This window comes from Vulpes lagopus, chromosome 1 (genome assembly GCF_018345385.1).
Source record: "Vulpes lagopus strain Blue_001 chromosome 1, ASM1834538v1, whole genome shotgun sequence".
In the NCBI taxonomy this organism is placed as follows: Eukaryota; Metazoa; Chordata; class Mammalia; order Carnivora; family Canidae; genus Vulpes; species Vulpes lagopus.
The window spans coordinates 148,061,616-148,084,075 of record NC_054824.1 but is presented as its reverse complement, the minus strand read 5'-3'; the positions used below and the strand labels follow the sequence as shown (position 1 = coordinate 148,084,075).

The 22,460-nt window shown below is 39.6% G+C and overlaps 1 protein-coding gene across 15 annotated transcripts in view; it reads left to right on the top strand.

The window, feature by feature from the left end:
- Positions 1-22,460, top strand: part of CDC42BPA (CDC42 binding protein kinase alpha) — a 322,452-nt gene that overhangs the window by 276,540 nt on the left and 23,452 nt on the right. For all 15 annotated transcript variants that reach the window (XR_005986974.1, XM_041750305.1, XM_041750332.1 and 12 more), the window contains 7 exons: positions 9,483-9,588; positions 13,332-13,468; positions 14,284-14,423; positions 15,595-15,676; positions 18,300-18,516; positions 19,191-19,253; positions 20,525-21,118. Coding sequence is in view for 14 of the 15 variants with exons in the window: in XM_041750305.1 (XP_041606239.1) it covers positions 9,483-9,588; positions 13,332-13,468; positions 14,284-14,423; positions 15,595-15,676; positions 18,300-18,516; positions 19,191-19,253; positions 20,525-21,118 (1,339 nt within the window). In the remaining variant the exon portion in view is untranslated. The remainder of the gene's footprint in view (positions 1-9,482; positions 9,589-13,331; positions 13,469-14,283; positions 14,424-15,594; positions 15,677-18,299; positions 18,517-19,190; positions 19,254-20,524; positions 21,119-22,460) is intronic.

Sequence of the window (22,460 nt, the reverse complement as noted above, 5' to 3'; positions counted from 1 at the left end):
GTAAATCATAATCTGGTAAGGGGTGAATATCCAAAACATAAAAGAACTCATACAACTCAATAGCCAAAAATACAAACAAACAAAACACTCCATAATCCAATTAAAAGATGAGCAGAGGACCACAATAGACATTTTCCAAAGAAGACATACAAAAAAATGGCCAAAGGTACATAAAATGGTGTTCAGCATCACTAATTATCAGGGAAATGCAAATCAAAACCACAATGAGGAAAAAAAAACAAAAAAAACAAAACAAAACAAAAAAAAAAACCACAATGAGGGGGCAGCCCTGGTGGCGCAGCGGTTTAGCGCCGCCTGCAGCCCGGGGTGTGATCCTGGAGACCTGGGATCGAGTCCCACATCGGGCTCCCTGCATGGAGCCTGCTTCTCTCTCTGCCTGTGTCTCTGCCTCTCTTTCTCTCACTCTGAATAAATAAATAAATAAATCTTTAAAAAAAAAAACAAAAACAAAAACACAATGAGGTATCACCCCATACCTGTGAGAATGGCTGTCATCCAAAAAACAAAGAGATACCAAAAGTGTTGGGGAGGATGTGGAGAAAAGGAAAACCGCGTGCACTGTTGATGGGAGTATACATTGGTTCAGCCACTGTGGACAGCAGTATGGAGGCTCCTCATACAATTCAAAGTAGAACTACCATCTGGTCCAGCAACTCCACTTCTAGGTATATACCTGAAGGAAACAGAATCACCATCTCAAAGAGATACATGTACCCCCATGTTCAGTGCAGCAGCATTTACAGTAATCGGAACATGGGAGTAACCCAAGTGTCCATTGACAGATGAAGGGATAAAGAAAATGTGTATACACATACACACACACACACACACACACACACACACAGGAATATTATACAGCCATAAGAGGAAAATCTTGCAATTTGTGATAACACAAATGGACTTTGAGGGCATTATGTTAAGTGAAATTAAGTCAGAGAAAAATACTGTATGGTTTCACTTATATGTACAATATTAAAAATTTGAACTCACAGAAACGGAGAACATATTAGTTGCCAGAGGTGGGGTTGGGAGATGAGGGAAAAGGTATAGACTTCCAGTTACAAGATAGGTAAGTTCTAGGGACAAATGGAAGACATAGTAGCTATAGTAAACAACACTGTATTATATATTTGAAACTTACTAAGAGAGTAGATCTGAAACATTCTCGCAAGAAAAAAGATTACAACTATATGAACTCATGGATGTTAACTTCTTTGATAATCATTTTGCATTGTATACATCTATCAAGCCATCATGGTGTATACCTTAATATGTCAGTTATATCTTTAAAAAAGTGGAAGAAAGAAAGTAAATCTTTTTGGAGGATGTTCTCCATCAAAAAGAGCTGCAAAGCCTCAAGTCCACTGTAAGAGATTTGGGAAATAGGGTGAAAGGTGTATCTCAGAGATTTTATTGTGGTCTGTAAAAGCAAGCACCAAAACCAAAGACAAAGGAAATATATATTCACAGTGGTCCAGAATTAATATAAATACAAGCACAGTAGAAGTAAGGGTAAGGATCATAGCATGGTAGTTACGGTGTGTTCCTACCAGGGCCTCCTAAATTGTAATCCAGCTACTTCACAGACTAGCTGTATGAACTTGAGCAAGTTACTTACTTTTCCCTGCTTCCATTTCCTCATCAGAAATGAGTACAGGGATGCCTGAGTAGCTCAGTGGTTGAGCATCTGCCTTCCATTCATGTCATGATCCCAGGGTCCTGGCATCAAGTCCCACATCAGGCTCCCCATAGGGAGCCTGCTTCTCCCTCTGCCTATGTCCCTGCCTCTCTTTCTGTGTGTCTCTCATGAATAAATAAAATCTTCAAAAAAAGAAATGAGTACAATCTTAGTATCCATTTCACTGAATTCTTTGGAGTTTTAAAGAAGCTTAATAGGGATACCTGGGTGGCTCAGTGGTTGAGCATCTGCCTTCGGCTCAGGGTGTGATCCTGGAGTCCCGAGATCAAGTCCTGCATCAGGCTCCCTGCATAGACCCTGCTTCTCCTCCCTCTGCCTGTGTCTCTGCCTTTTTCTCTGTGTCTCTCGTGAATAAATAAATAAAATCTTGAAAAATAAAGAAAGAAGCTTAATATTTGTAAACACCCTAGAACAGTACCTGACATAGTAGTATCATATAAATGTTTAAATAAATATTGATAACTTGATAAGGAAAGTAAGCCCAAATATAAATCTTAACAAGTTGAAAGGAATAAATAGAAGACTGGCATATAAAATGTGTAATTTTCATACCTGCAGAAGGAAATGCTATTCATTGAATGGAGGCAGGAAACAGAAAAGGAAGAATGAAAAACATGATAACCTGGTGCTCTTAACTGCAATAGTCTCAGATCCTAATGGCTTAAAAATTTTCTTAAGTCTCTCAATTTTGTGGGTATGAATTTGAGAAGGGCTTAAGGGGAAGGCTCTCACCGAGGGTCTGCCATGTGGGTATGGTCAGCCATCAGCTGAGACTGCAGATGTGTGGAGGTTCAGCTGTGCTGCATGTCCAGGATGGCTTGCTTCCGTGACAGGCAGCTGATAGGGTCTGTCCAGATGATAGCCTCAATCTTCTTACATGGCAGCTGACTCCCCAGAGTGAGCCTAACACAAGAGCCAGTGAGGAGTTGTGTGGCTGAAAGCAAAGGTGTATAGAAGGGAAGAAAATAAAAGAAAGTATAGATCACAGATACGTACTGTAATACGGAGGTTAAGGTGTAAAATACCAAAGGGCACAAAAGAGGACATTGTATTCTAACAAAGGGAATAACAGATATACAGAAGATAATGATCATGAATGTATATGATTCTCACATTTATGCCCTAACCTGTATAAAGCAAGACCTAAGAACTCAGGAGAACTAGGTTAGAGACAGAATGGAGATTTTAACTCAGACAAACAATATAATAGAGAAAATGCAGAGCAGAGGATGGAAGGTAAATCTCTGCATGTGCCAAGAGCTTTTATAAGCAAGGGGATGGACATGCAATAGTCAACTGGACAAAAGCTAGAAATAGGCTGATGAAAAATAAATTAAAATGAGAGTGAAAAGATGATCAGACTTAGGAGGAGTTGGAGAAAAGCAGATTACAGTGAGCTACCTCTTTACATTTGTGGTATACATGTCTTTGTTATCAGGAGGATACTGAAACATTATGGTGGAAATATGAATTAGTACCACCTTTTTAATTGCAATCTAAAAACATTTTAATGAAAAATAGATGTCATTGAGTCTAGAATCCAGTGAGTAGAGGGTAGAGGATTCTGGGAACTTGGTTGCAGTGGTGGCATGGTTTTTTAATCTTAGAGAATCTCTCCATAAAAATAGACCAACTGGATAGGCATCAAAACTTTAAAAAAAAAAAAAAAAAGCCTGACAGATGACACTTGAACAATAGATGAGATTTTCCCACGAACTCCAAAATATAAACTGATAGGGAGGAAAAACAGTCATCTATAAGACTCCCCGTGGTATTAAACACTGTTCTAGAGAAAATGGAGGTGAAGCAGAGAGATTCGTGGTAATCTCAGAGCCAGAAAACCACCAGAACACAAGCAAGCACTGCTGGGCATCTCAAGAACATTAGAAACCAAGAGAATTTTGCAAGCTCCATCCTGCAGGTGAGGATCAGGGAGGCAAGACAGTGGACGATGTGACAGTGCTGCAGTTGTAAATTCTCAAAACCAGATGGTCAGAATACTCTTCCAGATCACAGCCCCATCCTAAGGAGGGTCAGTAGGAAATGGGTTCAGAATTGAGCAAGGCAGGAAAAGGAAAGAGAAAGTCCAGATGATTAAGAAGAGGGAAGGAGGAGCTTGGAAAGAATGAGGTCATTTAAAAAAAATCATCTTAATGAAAATGATAGAAAACAGAGTCAAAGGCATGGAGCTGGAAAGATTACCCTGGCCCATCTCTCCCTCATAGAGGTATAGGAAAAGTCATTTCACTTAAAAATGGGGGAAATGGGGATATCTGGGTGGCTCAGTGATTGAGCATCTGCCTTTGGCTCAGGACGTGATCCCAGGGTCCTGGATAGAGGCCCACATCAGGCTCCCTGCAGGGAACCTGTTTCTCCCTCTGCCTATGTCTCTGCCTCTCTGTGTGTCTCTCATTAATTTTTTTTTAAACTGAGGGAAGTGGCCACAGTCAAATCTCACATACACAAAAAAGAGAAGTGTCATCTTTAAAAATGAAAGTATGCCAGAAAACATTTCTGCGAAACCAACAATCAATATTCAGAAGAAATTAAGGAAACAGTAGAAGTTATGAAGAAACAAAAATTTAAAATAGCAAACCTTAGAAATGAGAGTGTTGAAGAAAGCAAGATTTGAAGAAAGGTGACAGAATCTAGGGAAAGAGTTAGAAATTAAGGTAAAATAAGACTGAAGGAATACAGACTGGCACATAAGGAATTTGGGAGTAAATAAATTCAATAAATCACTTATGAAAATAGAAAATAGTTTTTTTTCTTTTAATCAAGAAATGAGGAGGGCGGCAGCCCCAGTGGCTCAGCGTTTTAGTGCTGCATTCGACCCAGGGTGGGATCTGGAGACCCAGGATCGAGTCCCATGTCGGGCTCCCTGCATGGACCCTGCTTCTCCCTCTGCCTGTGTCTCTGCCTCTCTCTCTCTCTCTCTCTCTCTCTCTCTCTCTCTGTCTCTCATTAATAAATAAAAAAAAAAAAAAAAGAAAGAAAGAAATGAGGAGTGGCTCCTGGGTGGCTTAGTTGGTTAAGCTTCTAACTCTTGGTTTCAGCTCAGGTCATGATCTCGAGGTTATGGGATTGAGCCCATGTCAGGCTCCATGCTCAGCAGTCAGCTTAAGGATTCTCTCTCTCTCCCTTCCTCTTCTCCTCCCATGACTCGAGCATGTTCTCTCTAACTTCCACACTGAAATGAATAAATAAAAATTTTTAAACAGAAATGAGGAAAGAGGTAAAAAGGATTTTAGAAAAGTGTGGAAAAAAATAACATAGAAGGGCCAATGTTTATATAATAGGAGTCTGTGATAGAGAACACCAAGGTAACAGAAAATTCTAAAATCTGTGTTCAGGAAAATTTTCTAAAATAGAGCAGACCTGAGGGGCATCTGGGCGGCTCAGTTGGTTGGTTAAGCATGTCTGCCTTTGGCTTGGGTCATAATCCTGGGGTTCTGGGGTCAAGCCCCACATCAGGCTTCCTGCTCAGCCAGGAGGCTGCTTCTCCCTCTCCTGCTCCCCCTGCTTGTGTATGTGCTCTCACTTGCTCACTCTCTCCATCAAATAAGTAAGTAAAATATTCTTTAAAATAAAGCAGACTTGAAACTCATACTATGGAGGCACCCAGAATAGCCAAGAAAATCAACTCAGACAAGAGAAAACACATTCTAGTAAACCCTTGGCTTATAAAGAAAAAAACATTGGACAGAAGTGTAATAAGTAACTCAAGGAGGAAGAAAAGAATGAATTTTTTGTCAGACTTTTCAATAGCAACACTATGCCAGAAAACAATTGGATGACATTTAAAATACCCAAGGAAAGTGTGAGTCCAAGGTTTTTTCCCTCCTTTGTGACTTTCTTTTTGACAACTTTATTGAGGTATAACTCGTATACAAAAAACTGCACATAGTTGTTACAATTTGATGAATTTAGAATGTCAAAGATTTTTAAGAGTTTTGGAGTTTTTAAGCATAATAAGGCATCATTCAAAAATAAAAGCCACGGAGAAGTATTAAGAATGTGCAAGAAGTCAAGGATTGTTGTTCCCATAAAGCCCTTCTGGGGGAACACATGAAGGACAAACTTCACATCATGCAGAAGAATAAGACACCTGATACCTTTGAGGAGTCTGAGTGGGAAAGGGAGTCTAGAATGAGTTGGGGAATTGGTTCAAAGTCCACATGAAGCACTGTTAGAGCATCTCTCAAAACCAGACAGTGTACCACCAACTTAGCAGTGCATTCACTTTGTGGGGTCACTGAAAGACCACAAACTGAAGGACATCAGTGGTTGGTGAGAGAAGAGGAGGTGTTGAGCTAGGAGTCGTGAGATCTTGCAGAAGTCTGCAACCTAAAAGTGAGGTTCTGAACCCCTCTCTCCTGTGTAGCTCCCAAAATGTTGGCAGTTGGGTTTATTGCCTCCTCCTTCCCTCTAGCCTCCTGGGAGGATTTCAGTGGAGTCTCTGAAGAAATTCACCCAGAAAAGACTTACAGATAATGGCAGCTGAGAGTCCCAGTGAGACAGCTTGGTTCTCATTGATGGTGCGTGGGCACCCGCACAAAATATAAACCAAAACACTTTCAACTCAGCTTTTTTACTGACTCACACTTAAATATGAACAAATTCCCAAGGATCAGGAGACATTTTAGGAAATCCTTTAGCAAAAGAAAAAGATCCCAACAAACAGATTTCCTATTTTCATTGAAGGAAAAAGAGGCACTGCCAAAGCAAGAGGAAACTTTTAAAAAGGAATAACCAGAAAAATAGAGTCCTTTGAAAGTTAAAAATAAGACAGGCATTTAAAAATTCATTAAATGAGGGACTCCTGGGTGGCTCAGTCAGTTAAGCTCAGGTTGTGATCTCAGGGTTGGAAGATGGAGCCCCATGTTGGGTACCACACTCCACCAGAAGTCTGCTGGAGATTCTCTGTCTCTCTGCTACTCCCCCTCCCTCCCCCGGCTTGCACATTCTCTCTCTCAAATAAATAAATCTTTAGGGAAAAAACATCACATTCAAATGATTAGGAATCGAAATGGCATCATACTTGTTAACAGCAAAATGGAAAGGACAATTGTAAAACTATTTTGAGCTAGAATTTTTGATTCCCAGGCAAATATTTAATCAATTTAGGGGAAAATAATAAAATTTTCAGAAGATTTAGATTTTCTCAAAGTATTTTCACCTATGTTCTGCTTCCTAAGTAAACTACTAAGAAATGATTTCCATCAAAGCAAGGGAGGAGGTGAAGAAAGAGAAAGGCAGAGGGTCCACAGGAGAGAATTGCATACAGGTCAGTTGGGAGAAGGACCCAAGCCCTGCAGCTGAACATTCAACAGAAAAGCAGAGAGGCTCCAGGAGAAACTTCTGGTCAATAACACAGGGCAGAGGAATACTGAAGCCTTCCTTCCTCACTGCTTGACCATGTGGTACATAGATTTGAGAGGATTTTGCGGTTGCTTTGGAGAGTCTGGGGGTAAGTCATGAGAGAGACCTAGAAAATTAAGTTTAAAAGAGGGAGGGCATCATTAGTTTCAGAAAAGTCAAAAAATGACACAAAAAACATGTAACTATAGTATACTTCTCGACTCAGTTAAAAATTCAAGGTCATAATAACTTAAACATTAAATGTAAAATTTAACCCAAAACTGTGCTATACCAATATTAAGACCATGAAGGGAGTAGTTGGTGTGACAGTGCCAAATCCTCATCTTCCATGACAGGAAATCAGTATAATGCCTCAAATCAAGAAATAGCAGAATAGACTTGCTTCACCCTCCTCCAAAATTACAGAGATACATAAAGAAGGAGGCAAACAGCTGGAAGAGTTACATGAAATTGCCTCTAGGAAGGATGACTTGGGGTGGAAGGGTACTTCAGTTTTTATTCTAAGCATTGTGATACTATTTTACTATTTAAACTGTGTATGTGTATTAGTTTTAAAATTTAGATTTAGGGGATCCTTGGGTGGCTCAGCAGTTGGTGCCTGCCTTTGGCCCAGGGCGCGATCCTGGAGTCCCGGGATCGAGTCCCCCATGAGGCTCCGGGCATGGAGCCTGCTTCTCCCTCCTCCTGTGTCTCTGCCTCTCTCTCTCTCTCTCTCTCTCTCTCTCTCTCTCTCTGTCTATCATAAATAAATAAATCTTTAAAAAATAAATAAATAAATAAAATGTAGATTTAAAAAATTAAAAACATGGGTAGGAGAAAATGGAGAAATTCTTTGTAACTAGGCAATGAAGGTCAGATCTCAAATCATAAACATAAGGTGAAAATAGAGCTACCCTACGACCCAGCAATTGCACTACTGGGTATTTACCCCAAAGATACAGATGCAGTGAAAAACCAAGACACCTGCACCCCAATGTTCATAGCAGCAATGTTCACAGTAGCCAAACTGTGGAAGGAGCCTCGGTGTCCATCAAAAGATGAATGGCTAAAGAAGATGTGGTCTATATATACAATGGAGTATTCCTCAGCCATTAGAAACGACGAATACCCACCATTTGCTTCAACGTGGATGGAACTGGAGGGTATTATGCTGAGTGAAGTAAGTCAATCAGAGAAGGACAAATATTATATGGTTTCATTCATTCAGGGAATATAAAAAATAGTGAAAGGGATTAAAGGGGAAAGGAGAGAAAATGAGTGGGAAATATCAGTGAGGGTGACAGAGCATGAGAGACTCCTAACTCTGGGAAACGAACGAGGGGTAGTGGAAGGGGAGGTGGGCAGGGGTTTGGGGTGACTGGGTGACGGGCACTTGGCAAGATGAGCACTGGGTGTTATATGTTGGCAAATTGAACTCCAGTAAAATTATATATATATATATATTTATATATATATAAAAGTAAGTAACTAACTGTGTTCTGAATGCTTATTCCATGCCAGCACTGTTCAAAAGGCTTTGTTTATATTCACATATTTACTTAAACAACCTATGAAGTAGATACTGTTATTGATCCTGTTTTACAGAATGAGGAAAGTAAGACACTGAGAACTTAAGTAAGTTGTCCCTAGGCTCATACAGTTGAGTGGAAGAATAGCTATTATAATTCATTTATTATTAAAACCTTCTAAGAGAGAAGAGGCATGTTCTGGAGAGCTACAGTCTAGTGACTTAGAACCAGATAGAACAGATAAGCCTTGGAGAACTTTACTGGGTTTGCAGTAAGAAGTCTCAGGCTGCCATCTGTCTCTAGGATGGTACATCTGTATGTTTGTCTACTGAAGGGGAGTACCAACTGCTTTCATGGAAGGAAACAGATTCATTAAGTATACTCTTTATTCTTAGTCCCAGAGAATGAAGTACTTCTAGCAGGGACCAGAATTTTCAGTTACTCTTTGTTCTTCCTAAGAAGGTATAAAAGCATATTAAATTTTTGTGTTTGTGAAAGTATAAATATGTAATGTTTCATTTAACTTTTTTCTGAAGAATCATTTGAAGAATTTGTAAAAATCCTGAATCAAAATCTGTGAACAAAAATAAAAACCTACAATTTATAACTTTTCAAATGGCATTCAAGAGCAGTTAACCTATCATGTAACTTCCTATGTTATTTTTAGCATAACCTAGCTCTGTATTGCCTAGTAAAAATATATAAGGAGCATAAATTACAAAAAGATGTGAGAAATGAAAACAATTGATTCTACTTATATTTAGAAAACATCCTAATAGCTCATGTGAGGCCCAGAGATTCACATTGCAGAAATCCTTTAAATAATTGATGTTTTTGATCATCAGCGTCTTTTTCATCCATTTGTTTTGCAGCGCAAGACTCATCAGTTTTTTGTCAAATCTTTCACAACACCTACCAGATGTCACCAGTGCACCTCTCTGATGGTTGGTTTGATAAGACAAGGCTGTTCCTGTGAGGGTAAGAACAAAATGACAGGAGAGTGTGACGTTAGGGTCCTAGCATAGGCTACCTCAACTGTGATCACGTAACCGTATTCTCCTTAAAACACATCTAAATATCTGCTGGCTTTGCTTTTTTCTGATAACTGGAGTACAGATAATAAACCAAACACTGTGCTAAATGTTGAACATGGGAGAATATAGACGGCCCCTAGAAACAGGGGAGAACTTTATCAGTCTTTATTTCATTCTTTGGGTGAATTCGTGGTTTCGGCAAAGCATTAAACTGAGTGACAGAAGACATAAAAGTTATCCTTGAATGTGTTTGTTTAATTTTCACCTTGCTTAATTTCTCTAATAAGAGAAATCGTTCTTCAAAAGTAGCCAGTTTGGTATCTTTTCGGAAATATTAAGTGTCTGCCACTTTGCCTCAAAAGATACGTTATTCCCAGTATTCATAGCACTGGGTTTTCCCTACCACTCATTGACTCTTTGATTCATCCATTGCATGTTCCTGGAATGCCTGCCCCGTCCTTCCAGACCCTAGGATGTAGTCATGGAGGGAGAAAGACTAGGAGCCTGCCCTCATGGAGCTCACATTCTGAGAGATGAAAGACCAGGGCTCATTTGAACAGAAAACAAAGTATACTTGTCTGGGCACCACTCTACTTTCCCTAAGACTTCTGAAATGAATATGGTGTAAATTATAATGGGATACATTATTTGTGAATAGCTTAGGAATATACTTTTTTTAATCAAATGAAATTTATCACTGTAACAATGCCTTATATATCATTTACTGTTATGTCTTATGAAAAAGATAGAATATTGAGGATCCCTGGGTGTCTCAGTGGTTTGGCGCCTGCCTTCGGCCCAGGGCTTAATCCTGGAGTCCCAGGATCGAGTCTCACCTCGGGCTCCCTGCGTGGAGCCTGCCTCTCCCTCTGCCTGTGTCTCTGCCTCTCTTTCAGTGTGTCTCTCATGAATAAATAAATAAAATCTTTTAAAAAAAATAATTTAAAAATTTTTAAAAGATAAAATATTTGCTAATTCAAATTATGAGTTTCCATTTCTTAGCCCTTAGGGTTGGAAAGGACCTGGAAGAGAAGGTCATGAGTCCATTCAGATGCAACTGTGACCCTTCTAGAATGCGCTCGTAGTTAGTCTATATTTGATCACTTTGAATTAAGGGGATGTCAGTAGCATCTTAAGACAGTGCATGCTATGTCTGCTTAGTTCTCACAGTCAAAGCAGAAGATCCAGACTGCATCATCTCCAATAGTCTTATAGATACATGCGTTTAGAGCCAAAGAAAATGGTTGGGTTGAAAAGTAGATTTTAGAGCTAATGATCATACAAAGTGATGAACAGGAATGGCGTTTTCCAGGAAACAGGCAGAGTGAAAAGAGAACCAAGTGTGAGGACAGAGCCTTAGGAAACTGCTCAGAGGAGGTAAAAGGTAAAGACAGCAAAGTAATCTGAAAAAGGAATAATCTATGTCGTTGACCAGAAAGGTATGATGGAAGCCAAAGGAGAGAATTTGTACAGTTTTTAAGCCTTGTCCCATTTTGGATTTAGCCAATACTTACAAGTGTCACTTTTAGGAACACCTAGATGGCTCTTGGTTTTGGCTCAGGTCATGATCTCAAGGTCCTGGGATTAAGCCCCGCATTGGGCTCCGCACTCAGTGGGGAGTCTGCTTCAGGATTCTCTCTCTCCTTCTCCCTCTGGTACTTCCCCAGCTCTCTCACTCTCTCTCTCTAAAATAAATTAATCTTTTAAAAAATAAAATGCAAATAAAGATAAATATTCTAAAATCTGTTTATCAGAAAGAATCCTGGATAGCTACTTGGTATTAATCCCTTATCCTTTCTGATGCATCAGAATCATTTATAATTACATGGTAGGGGGATCCCTGGGTGGCGCAGCGGTTTGGCGCCGGTCTTTGGCCCAGGGAGCGATCCTGGAGACCCGGGATCGAATCTCACGTCGGGCTCCCGGTGCATGGAGCCTGCTTCTCCCTCTGCCTGTGTCTCTGCCTCTCTCTCTCTCTCTCTCTCTCTCTCTCTCTCTCTGTGACTATCATAAATAAATAAAAAAAATTAAAAAAATAAAAAAAAATTAAAAAAAAATAATAATTACATGGTAGGATTTTTTGGATCTCCCCAGGCCCCTTTCTAGAGTCTCATGTCATGAAATTGTGCCTGTCTTTCCCACAGACCCTTAGTACTCTGCCCTATACACTGTGGGGACACATTAGACTCTGCCTAGGCTTTTATAAATGTTATGGTAATGCGGTTACAGCTTCCAAAAGACTCCTATCATTTTAATTTCTTCTTGGTTGATTTAAGTTAGATCCTGTAAAGGACAATTATTTTGTCGTTTCCGCTGCTGTTTGGAGGTGAGGTTTTGCCTATTAGTAAAACAGATTATAACTTGTTATAATTATAAGACATTCCACTTATAAGTGAATGAGATGTCTAACAGAAGTTTGGTGGTTTTGGAGGTCAGTACTAGTTCATCCTGCCCCTCTGATGGCTTCATAATGCCCATCAGTGATGTATATATACATTTTCCCATGTGCATGCACTCCTAGAACGGTATCCCTTTAGCTCCTCTCTTAATCTTTCCCAAATATTCTCTAGCACTGAGCCTTAGAGTAGGAATTGTCTAAATGGATTCTCTTAGTCTTCAGTCCCTTCCAACAAACTTGTTTGTTTTAAATATTTTAACTTTTAAAAAGATTTTTTTTATTTATTTTAGAGAGAGAGCGAGTGGCGGGGGGAGGGCAAACAGAGAATCTCAAGCAGACATAGCTTGAGCTCCAATCTCAAGCTGAGTGTGGAGCCCAGTGTGAGGCTCGATCCCATGACCCTGAGATCATGACCTGAGCTGAAATCAAGAGAGTTGGAGGCTTAACCAACTGAGCCACCCAGGTGCCTTTCAATATTTCAGTTCACCCAACCAAGTCTCGGTGAAACTTACATACTTATTTTTGTTTATCCTGTCTCTTAGAGTTTCAGGTTCATCATGTGAGTACCAGGTAGAGGTCATGGCACTATTGTTGGTAGGTAGGGCAGGCTCTGAGCCTGACTGCCTGGGTTTGAATTCCAGCAGTACCACTTTTGAGTCCTGTGACCAGGGCAAGTCATACGTAAATAGGAGTAACTGTACCTCTCTTATAGAAAAATTAAATGCATTCAATTAAGTTAACCATTATTATGACCTTAGTTATAGCTGAAGAATCTATAATGATATTAACAACTCTTAAAGATTATCCTTAATTTGTACCTTTTTAATCATTGAACAATTTCATTTTCAAAAAGGATTGATAAAATTTTCCAGATATTGCAAAGATGTCAAGTAATTTCATGTCCATTAGTGAGCCTGGCAAGAGAAATTTTCAGGGCAGATATTAAGTTGTGGCAAGATGAAGAGTTAGAACTCTAGAAACCACTTTTTGGAATTCCAAGTTTAAAATCACTGTTGTAGTCACAAATTTAGATTTTTTTCCTATGTATGTGCTCCTCTTGATTACTCCTATTAACACAGAACAATAATATTACAATAATAAAAATCTTTACTGTTTCTCATTGAAATTCTTATTGATAAGCAAATGAATCAGCTCCCCAAATGACAGAACAATTATTTAAAACAAAACCACAGATAAGCCCCTTGTATATAATGAGTGCTCAGTGAATTTTCTTTTTTGTAAAAGTATATTTTTATTGAACATTGGTTTTTTTCCCACCTCTTCAAAAGTGTGCGGATTCTCATGTCATATAACTTGTGTAAACAAAGCTCCAACTGCTTGTCCAGTCCCTCCTGAGCAGACAAAAGGTCCTCTGGGGATAGATCCACAGAAAGGAATAGGAACAGCCTATGAAGGTCATGTCAGGGTAAGTATAATTAGGTTGGGTTTAGATTCATCTTTTGAGATTGATTAATGACTGAGGATAGAGTCTAGTCACTTTACAAACATACTCCTTGTCAGAAAATTAGGCAAATAAAATTCATCTAATAATTGTATTTTATCCAGAGTGATTTGAAAACAAAAACCTGGCCTTTGCTTAGAAATAAATTCCAAAATGTCTTAAAATTTTCTGTACTATCTCTATCTTGTAACAAACAGATGTTGAATCTCCAAAAATTAGTCTCTGCCCCTGGTCTTCCTGGAGATGTAGCATAGGCTTACAAAGCCTGAGATATTATCAGGGTGTTTCTTACTGGTAATCTTGAATAGTATTCAAAGTATAAGCTGCATTTCCTTATACTCTCAAATTTGACTTTTATGCTACTTAGGAAGAAATCCATGGGGTCCCTAGCTGGCTCAGTTGGTAGAGCATGCGACTCTTAATCTCAGGCTTGTGAGTTCAAGCCCCACATTGGGTATGAAGCCTACTTAAAATAAAATTTAAAAAAAAAAAATCTGTGAATGTTATTTTAATGAATTACTAGTGAAAGTTAAAATGGTACCATTTAAAAGTTTTTTCAGAATAAAAAGTCATACATATTTGAAGAAATTATTCTTACCGTTGACTTTTCATGTTTTTTTAATGGTCTGTGTTTCTGTCTGCACTTTACCAATAAGAGCCGCAGACATAGAGCACGTGTGCAGTGTCTTGAGGTTTCTGTTGTGCAGTTCCGTAGGTAATTAAGGGGGCTGCGCTTGACATTTTAGTGTGAGTTGTTTCTATCTGTCTGTTTGCCGAAGATTCCGAAACCAGCTGGAGTAAAGAAAGGATGGCAGAGAGCCCTGGCTGTGGTTTGTGACTTTAAACTCTTCCTGTATGATGTCGCTGAAGGAAAAGCATCTCAGCCCAGCGTTGTGGTCAGTCAGGTGATTGACATGAGGTGAGCTTTTGAAAGTGTCTGATTTTTCACCTAATTATATTGCCATATTTTTATTTGAATATAATTTCATGTTAATAATCTAATTGGCTAATATTGCCAGAGTAATATAATTAAGACCAGGAAGCAAGGTGTAGTTCTAGGACAGGTTGGTGTGTGTAGAGGGATGGGGCTTGGGGTCAGGGAAAAGAAACTAAAGTTTGAATCCAAAAGACCAGCGTAAAGCTGGCTGGGGTAATGAAGGCCTAATGTGTGATGGTTCAATCATTGCCTCAAGGTGTGGAATGGAATTCCAGTGTGAGGAAAGGGAGCAGAAATCTCAAAATCAGGTAGGCTCTTGGAACATATAATGAGTAGGCAAACATTTGAATGAGTACACCTCTTGCTTTTCAGGCTATTCCCCTCCCCCATGGAGTGCTCTCCCTTACCTCTCTTATTAACTCTTGCACTCTCCTGGGGTGACATGAACCCCCAGAGCTTCAGCTCTCACCTCTGTGCTGATGAGTCCCACGTGGGCCTGCATCCAGCTCTTTCTCCAGAAATGGCACACAGTGGCATTTCATACCACCAGCTCCTCAGGCACATCCTCTTCCCCACAGATACAGAATACAAGGAGATAGGTGTGAGAAATATTAGCAAAGAAAGTCCAACAGAGCCTGCTCAGGGGCTCGCTACAGAAATGCAGGGAGAATTAAAGCTAAGACTAAGGCATCAAGTCCTCAAGATGAGGAGAGTGATGGCACTAGGAACCAAAGCAAGGGAGTCACAAGGAGTAAATTCTTGTGGAAGAATTCTGTTTCAGGTGTTGAAAGAATAGTGAAATGTCAGATAAGCTATGTTGTGGGTATGTGAGATGTATTGCGAGAGGCAAGAGGGTCCCCTTGTTAGGGAGGGTTCAGATCCCTCTTCGCATGTACAGATACTGGCCTTGCAATGGGAAGCAGCAATCTTTTCTAGCTCAATGTATGATCACCACTGCTGAGTTGCTCCTGATAAATTACTTCGAGCACTATCACTTACAATGGTGGAAAAATCAAAACTTTTAAAATTCGATTTGGATGTTTAGTGCAATTAAATTTTAAGGATTGCTCCATGTGTGTTACTTGGATACACACCCAAAACACAACACATATATACCTACATATGCCAACTTTTAATGTTTCACTTTTCTCAGGGATGAAGAATTTTCTGTGAGTTCAGTGTTGGCTTCTGATGTTATTCATGCAAGTCGAAAAGATATACCCTGTATATTCAGAGTAAGTTGTGTGCTATAATTTGATCACTAGATTATGTGTTCTTAGGGATTATATATTTTGTCTCTCCATATAGATCATAAACTTACTAGGAATAGTACCAAGTCCTATATTCCTGAATGTGTTTTGTGTTATCCAGTACTTGAATGTATAGACAATTAGCACTAAGTAAATATTTCATTAGTAAAAGACCTGTAGAAAGCATAAATATTTGGCCTCTAAACTAGTTTTCATCTTGGGTGATACTTTTGACTACAATTTCCAAATAAATATACCATGTGGAAAACTGAGTAAGTGTAAAGTTTCTCTCCTTTCTGAAAAAAAAAAAAAAAAAAAAAGAGATTTCTTTTAAAATCTTGGGATCCCTGGGTGGCGCAGCGGTTTGGCACCTGCCTTTGGCCCAGGGCGCGATCCTGGAGACCCGGGATCGAATCCCACATCGGGCTCCCAGTGCATGGAGCCTGCTTCTCCCTCTGCCTATGTCTCTGCCCCTCTCTCTCTCTCTCTCTCTCTCTCTCTCTGTGACTATCATAAATAAAAAAAAAAAAAAAAAAAAAAAGAAAAAAAAAAAAGAAAATAAAATCTCTTTTAAGGGACACCTGGGTGCTTCAGCAGTTGAGCATCTGCTTTCGGCTCAGGGTGTGATCAAGTCCCGCATCGGACTTTCTGTGGGGAGCGTGCTTCTCCCTCAGCCTGTGTCTCTGCCTCTCTCTCTCCATGTCTCTAATGAATGAATAAATAAAATCTTTTAAAAAAATAATAAAATAATCAATAAAAATAAATATATAAATAAAATCTCATTTAAAAAAATTAATGTTTTGGGGCAACTTGGGTGGTTGAGTGGGATAAGCATCTGCCTTCAGCTCTGGTAGTGATCCCAAGGTCCTGGGATTGAGCCCCCCCATCGGGCTCCCCAGAAGGATCTCCCTCTGCCCCTCCCCCCTTCTCTCTCTCACATGCTTTCACACACTCTCAAATAAATAAAATATTTTTTAAAAATTTAAAAAAATTTTTTAAAATTAATATTATTTCTATTGCTTTGTAATAATGACTCCACAACTTAGTGGCTTAAACCAGTAATGATTTATTTTTTGCCACTGTGGGGCAGCTATCCACTTTGAGTAAGGTCGACTAGGATCACTCCCGTGGCTACATTGAGCTGACTTGGGGCTAGAATATCCCAAAATGACTTTGTTTACATATCTGGGGCTTTGTTGTTGCCTGTTTGCTTGGCAATCTCCGTTCTCTCTGTGAACTTGTCCATGTGGTCTCTCATTCAACCATCTGGTTGAGCTCTATGGGGCTGGCCTCCAAGAGAACAAAAGAAAACGGCCAGACTTTTCTTTTAAGGACCAGGCCAAAACGGGCATAACTCTTGTACTTTCTGTTGGTCAGAGCTGTCATGAGGTCAACCTGGATTTTTAAGGGGAGGGGAAATAGACTCCAGAGCTTGATGAGAAGAATCTAATTCCAGAGGAAGAATTGTTGATTAGCCATCTCTGGAGGCTGTCTGCCCTCCCACAGGGTGATCTTGGATTGGTAAATTAAGACAATAAAGGTTTAAAACACAAAGCAAAACAAAACAAAAAAGACCACTGCCCTAGTGTTATGCCTATATACTGAGTGCCTGCTATGAATCTTGTATTCAAGGAAGGTCACCAAGAGAGCCTAAGAGGCCCTCTTGCCTGGAGCTGATTCATATAGTGGGATTCTTTTTTTTTTTTTTAAGATTTTATTTATTCATGAGAGACACAGAGAGTGAGGCAGAGAGAGAAGCAGGCTCCCAGTGGGGAGCCTGATGTGGGACCTCAATCCCAGGACTCTGGGATCACGACCTGAGCCAAAGACAAACCACTGAGCCACCCAAGTGCCCCACATAATGGGACTCTATGGTCACTGCTGCTGAAATCACTTTTAAGAAGGGATCTATGTTTATAAAATTTAAGTCTGTTCTGATTTTAAGTGCTGTTTGTGTAGTGATAAATCTTCATGTAAATACTAACTCAAGTGAGCTGATCTTCTCTAAGATAATGAGTTGTTATGAAGTAACATAGAATGTTATGTCTAAGCATTTCTGACTTTTTAAAATAAGTTGAAAATCAGTTGGATGTAGTACTTGTGAGCATAAACCTGGATCCCAGTCTGGTGGGACATCCTTAGAGACTGTAACTCTGTGCCACAGTATTTTCATATGTAAAATCAGGATATAATAGCAACATCTGTCTCATACTTGTAAAGTCTCCAATCACTGCTCAGCGATTGCTCCGTATAAGTATCAGCTGCTGTTGATGTATGAGTGTGGGTAATGAGTTCCTTAGTGATGGCAGCCTGGCACTTTATAGCAAAGAAAATAAAAAATGGTTACTAACGTTTAAAATGGTAGATAGATAGATAGATAGATAGATAGATAGATAGATAGATAGATAGATAGATAGATAGAGGTATCTGCTACCTTTGTTTTGTCATGAATTCTAATGCAAAGACTAGTAATTCTCCTGAAGAGAGCTGACCTCTGGTAAGGGTGTCATCAAATGAGTGTCACCTTATTGGCCAAAGCCTGGCCAGTCATCATCAACATGAAGCCGGCATGATTTGTTTCCTAACAGAAGCTGATTAACTCTCCTAGGTCACAGCTTCCCAGCTCTCAGCATCTGACAGCAGGTGTTCGGTCCTAATGCTCGCAGAGAGTGAGAGCGAGAGGAACAAGTGGGTGGGCGTGCTCAACGAGCTGCATAAGATTTTGAAGAAAAGCAAATTCAGAGACCGCTCCGTCTATGTTCCCAAGGAGGCTTATGACAGCACTCTGCCCCTCATTAAAACAACCCAGGCAGCTGCAATCATAGGTACGGATTTGCCCCGTTGACAGTGTTACCATAGTTGTTGACTGACCTCCCCTGTGGGCAGGGCTGGCTTGCATCTATTTTCTGCTGTGTGACATAGAGCAAGTTGTTTAACTTTTTAGTGTGTGAGTTTCCTAGGTGAGATGCAGGTTCCGATTACCTCTCAGAAGTTATGGGGAGGTTTCAGGAAGGCAGGACACGTGACACAGGACACCCTGCATATCAAATCCCCTAAAAAAAAATGGCAGCTTCTGTGTCTGGAGGTTTAAATTTTTGTCTTGTTTTGTACACATCTGGCTGTTACTTTCTAGTAAATAATGAAAAGCTAATGAGTAGGGTTCAAATGCCTGCCACAATTTTTCCCTTCCAAAACAAGAAATAGAACTAGATCCAGGGTGCTAACAAACTAGATTTTTAATTTTTTTCACCCTTTATTGAATAAACATTTACTTCTTTCTGTAAGTATTGATATACTTTCTAATGATTGTTCCATTAAAAAAGACATGAGGTAACATTTACCACTGTAATCTGGAAGGAGATTTAATAGTACAAATTGTTATTATTTTTAAGTTACTTACTTCAGTTTTATGCACCAGATTTTTTTATTATCTGTTTTGTTCTATTAGTTTTACATAGTTTTACCTGTTAACAGTGTTCCGTATCCATGTCTTCCATAGATCACGAAAGGATAGCTCTGGGCAATGAAGAAGGGTTGTTTGTTGTGCACGTCACCAAAGATGGTAAGACAAAACTTAATTATTGTGGAGTAACTTTCAACTAGATACTGGTAGACAATTCTAAACTCTAGATTCTAAATCCTAAGAAGAGCAGGATTTGCTCTTATATATTCTATAATTGAAATTTTCCACACCAATTTGATGTGTTTATAAATCAAAAGATAACTTTTAAAATTCTTTAATCTTCCTGAGTTCTTAAACTTGCAAGTATGTGTTGTTATGTTTCTTTTTTTTTTCTTAAGATTTTATTTATTTATTCATGAGAAACACAGGAGACAGAGAGGCAGAGACACAGGCAGAGGGAGAAGCAGGCTCCATACAGGGAGCCTGACGTGGGACTCGATCACAGGTCTCCAGAATCACGCCCTGGGCTGAAAGCGGCACTAAACCGCTGAGCTACTTGGGCTGCCCTGTGTTGTGTTTCTTTTGTCACTTGTTTAACAGCCCTGTTGCACAAACTCAGGTTGCATACCTAAAAATGGATGTGAAAGATAATAGCTTGATTTGTTCATTGCTCTGTTAGCACTAGAAGACATGGCAGTCATTAAAATGTGTTCGTTGTTGGGGGTGTTTTTTCCCCCCACACTTAAAATAACAGATTTTTTCCCAGGGAAAAATTAAATACTAAGTGAAATAAAAAGGAACCGATTTTCAGATCAAGTGAGATGGTGGGAGAACAGTGCATTTAAACTGTATCCATTTGTTACTGGGGGGCTAAGTCAGTTAGGCATCGGACTCTTGATTTCTGTTCACTTTGTGAACTTAGGGTCCTGGAATCGAGCCCTGCAACAAGCTCCACACAGCATGGAGCCTGCTTGGGAGTCTCTCTTTCCTTATACCCCTCCCTGCTGCTTGTGCTCATGCAACCTCTGTCTCTCTCTGTCTCTAAAAAGAGAAAGAATGAATGAAATACCTTCAGTAAAATATGCCTTACTCAGTTTTTAAAATAGGAGTACCATGGTGAAGTTCCTGAGAATTTAGTGCCAGTAAGAAGGTTTTTCCTACAGATGTGGCATGCTTTATCACACAGGGACATTTTGCTTTGGTTGCTGGAAATTGTAGTGCTGAATTTAACACTTCACTATAAGTGTGTGCAATTACCTTATAATGGGCACGGTTATCTTCCTCTTTCTCCATGATTCAGATCCCATATTCTTCTGTGTGTATCTGTGTTTTGATTAGAAGTTGACATATCATTTTGAGTTGAGCATAATTAGGATACAATTAATAAATAAAACATTCTGCATTTGATTTATTATCATTTCTTTGCATAGAAATTATTAGAGTTGGTGATAATAAGAAGATACATCAGATTGAACTCATTCCAAATGATCAGCTTGTTGCTGTGATCTCAGGACGAAATCGTCACGTACGACTTTTTCCTATATCAGCTTTGGATGGACGAGAGACTGATTTTTATAAGCTGGCAGAAACTAAAGGGTGTCAGACCATAACTTCGGGCAAAGTGTGCCATGGAGCTCTCACATGCCTGTGTGTGGCTATGAAAAGGCAGGTCCTCTGTTATGAACTATTTCAGAGCAAGACCCGTCACAGGAAATTTAAGGAAATTCAAGTCCCATATAACGTGCAATGGATGGCAATCTTCAGTGAACAGCTCTGCGTGGGATTCCAGTCGGGATTCCTAAGATACCCGTTGAACGGAGAGGGAAGCCCGTACAGTATGCTCCATTCAAATGACCACACACTGTCATTTATTGCCCACCAGCCAATGGATGCCATCTGCGCAGTTGAGATTTCCAGTAAAGAGTATCTGCTGTGTTTTAACAGCATTGGGATATACACTGACTGCCAGGGCCGGAGATCGAGACAGCAGGAGTTGATGTGGCCGTCAAATCCCTCCTCTTGTTGTAAGAGCCTTCTACTTTCAGCTGTTTTACCTTTTTGTCCCTTTCCTTTTCCTTTGACTTCATCTCCTAAATACATTCACTATTAATAACAGCTTGTTTTTTTTAAGTCATCCTTAAGGTTTTGCCTAAGTATCAGTTACGTTGTTTAATTATGTAAAGTAACTATCCATAGTTAGGCCAGTAGGTCAACATTAAAGTAACTATCCGTAGTTAGACCTAGGCCAGCAGGTCAACATTAAAGTAACTATCCGTAGTTTGACCTAGGCCGGCAGGTCAACATTACCTCGTTTGTAGTTGAAGCTATTCTTTCTATAGAATAGTTTACTTAGGGAGATTTTTAACTCATGTTGTATTTTGAAGTAGCACTAAACAGTTATCTTCATGGTTCCCCCCAAAACATAGGGCTTGTGAGCATTAATAGTTCATGAGCCTTACTCTGGAGAAGTAGTTACTAAGTGAATTATTTAATCAATTATGTAAAGGTATAACACAGCATCTGTAAGAAGTGTTTCTCTGTTTTATAGTTTTATCTAAATAGATATTTGAGATTGCCTGTTGCACTCTTTCAAGAAATATTAAGACATTAATAAATTACTGGATACTCCTTCCATGCCATCCCACTGGACAAGATACAGCCAGCAGCACAGCAGGCAGTTTCACTCTGCTGGAGCATAGTATAAAGTAGGAAAGATTCCTGACAAACTAGAAGTTGCAGTGGGTTAGAAGTGCTCTGTAGCAAAAGTACAGAGTTCTGGGGAGGCCTGCAGGAGGAGGATCTGACCCTAAATGCTCTGTTTTTAGTGGAAGATACTTAAGCATGCTTGATACTAAACTAGGGAACTAGGGAAAGGTTGACTATGTGGTAAACACAGGAAATAGAGCAAAATCTCCACGGAGGCCAGAGAGATTGGAATTCAGAACTCAGGGGGAAGGATTTGGAGTAGGAGGCGTGAAATCGCTACTGCTCAAACCAGGTAGGAGGAATGATGGGCATGATACAGTCAAGGGTAAGGTTCAGTGAAAGAAATGTTAGGAGGGCTGTACATGCTAATTACAGATAAGTTAGAAAATCTGGATTAAAAAAAGAAAAATCCTTGTAAATCCTACCCACCCAGACCTAAATATTTTTAAAGTTTTGTTTCTTCTAAAATATGTATTTTTATCTGTGGTGTCCTATGTAGAATAAAGGTGTTTTGTAACCTGGTCAAATAATAATTCAAAGTATTCTTTTTTGATGTGGAGTCAGAATATCTGGCTGACAAATGGCTCGGCCAGTGATGTCCTTCATGACCTCCATTGAGGTCAGTTATCTAATTTCTCCTTGCTGTGTCACCGCCTCCCG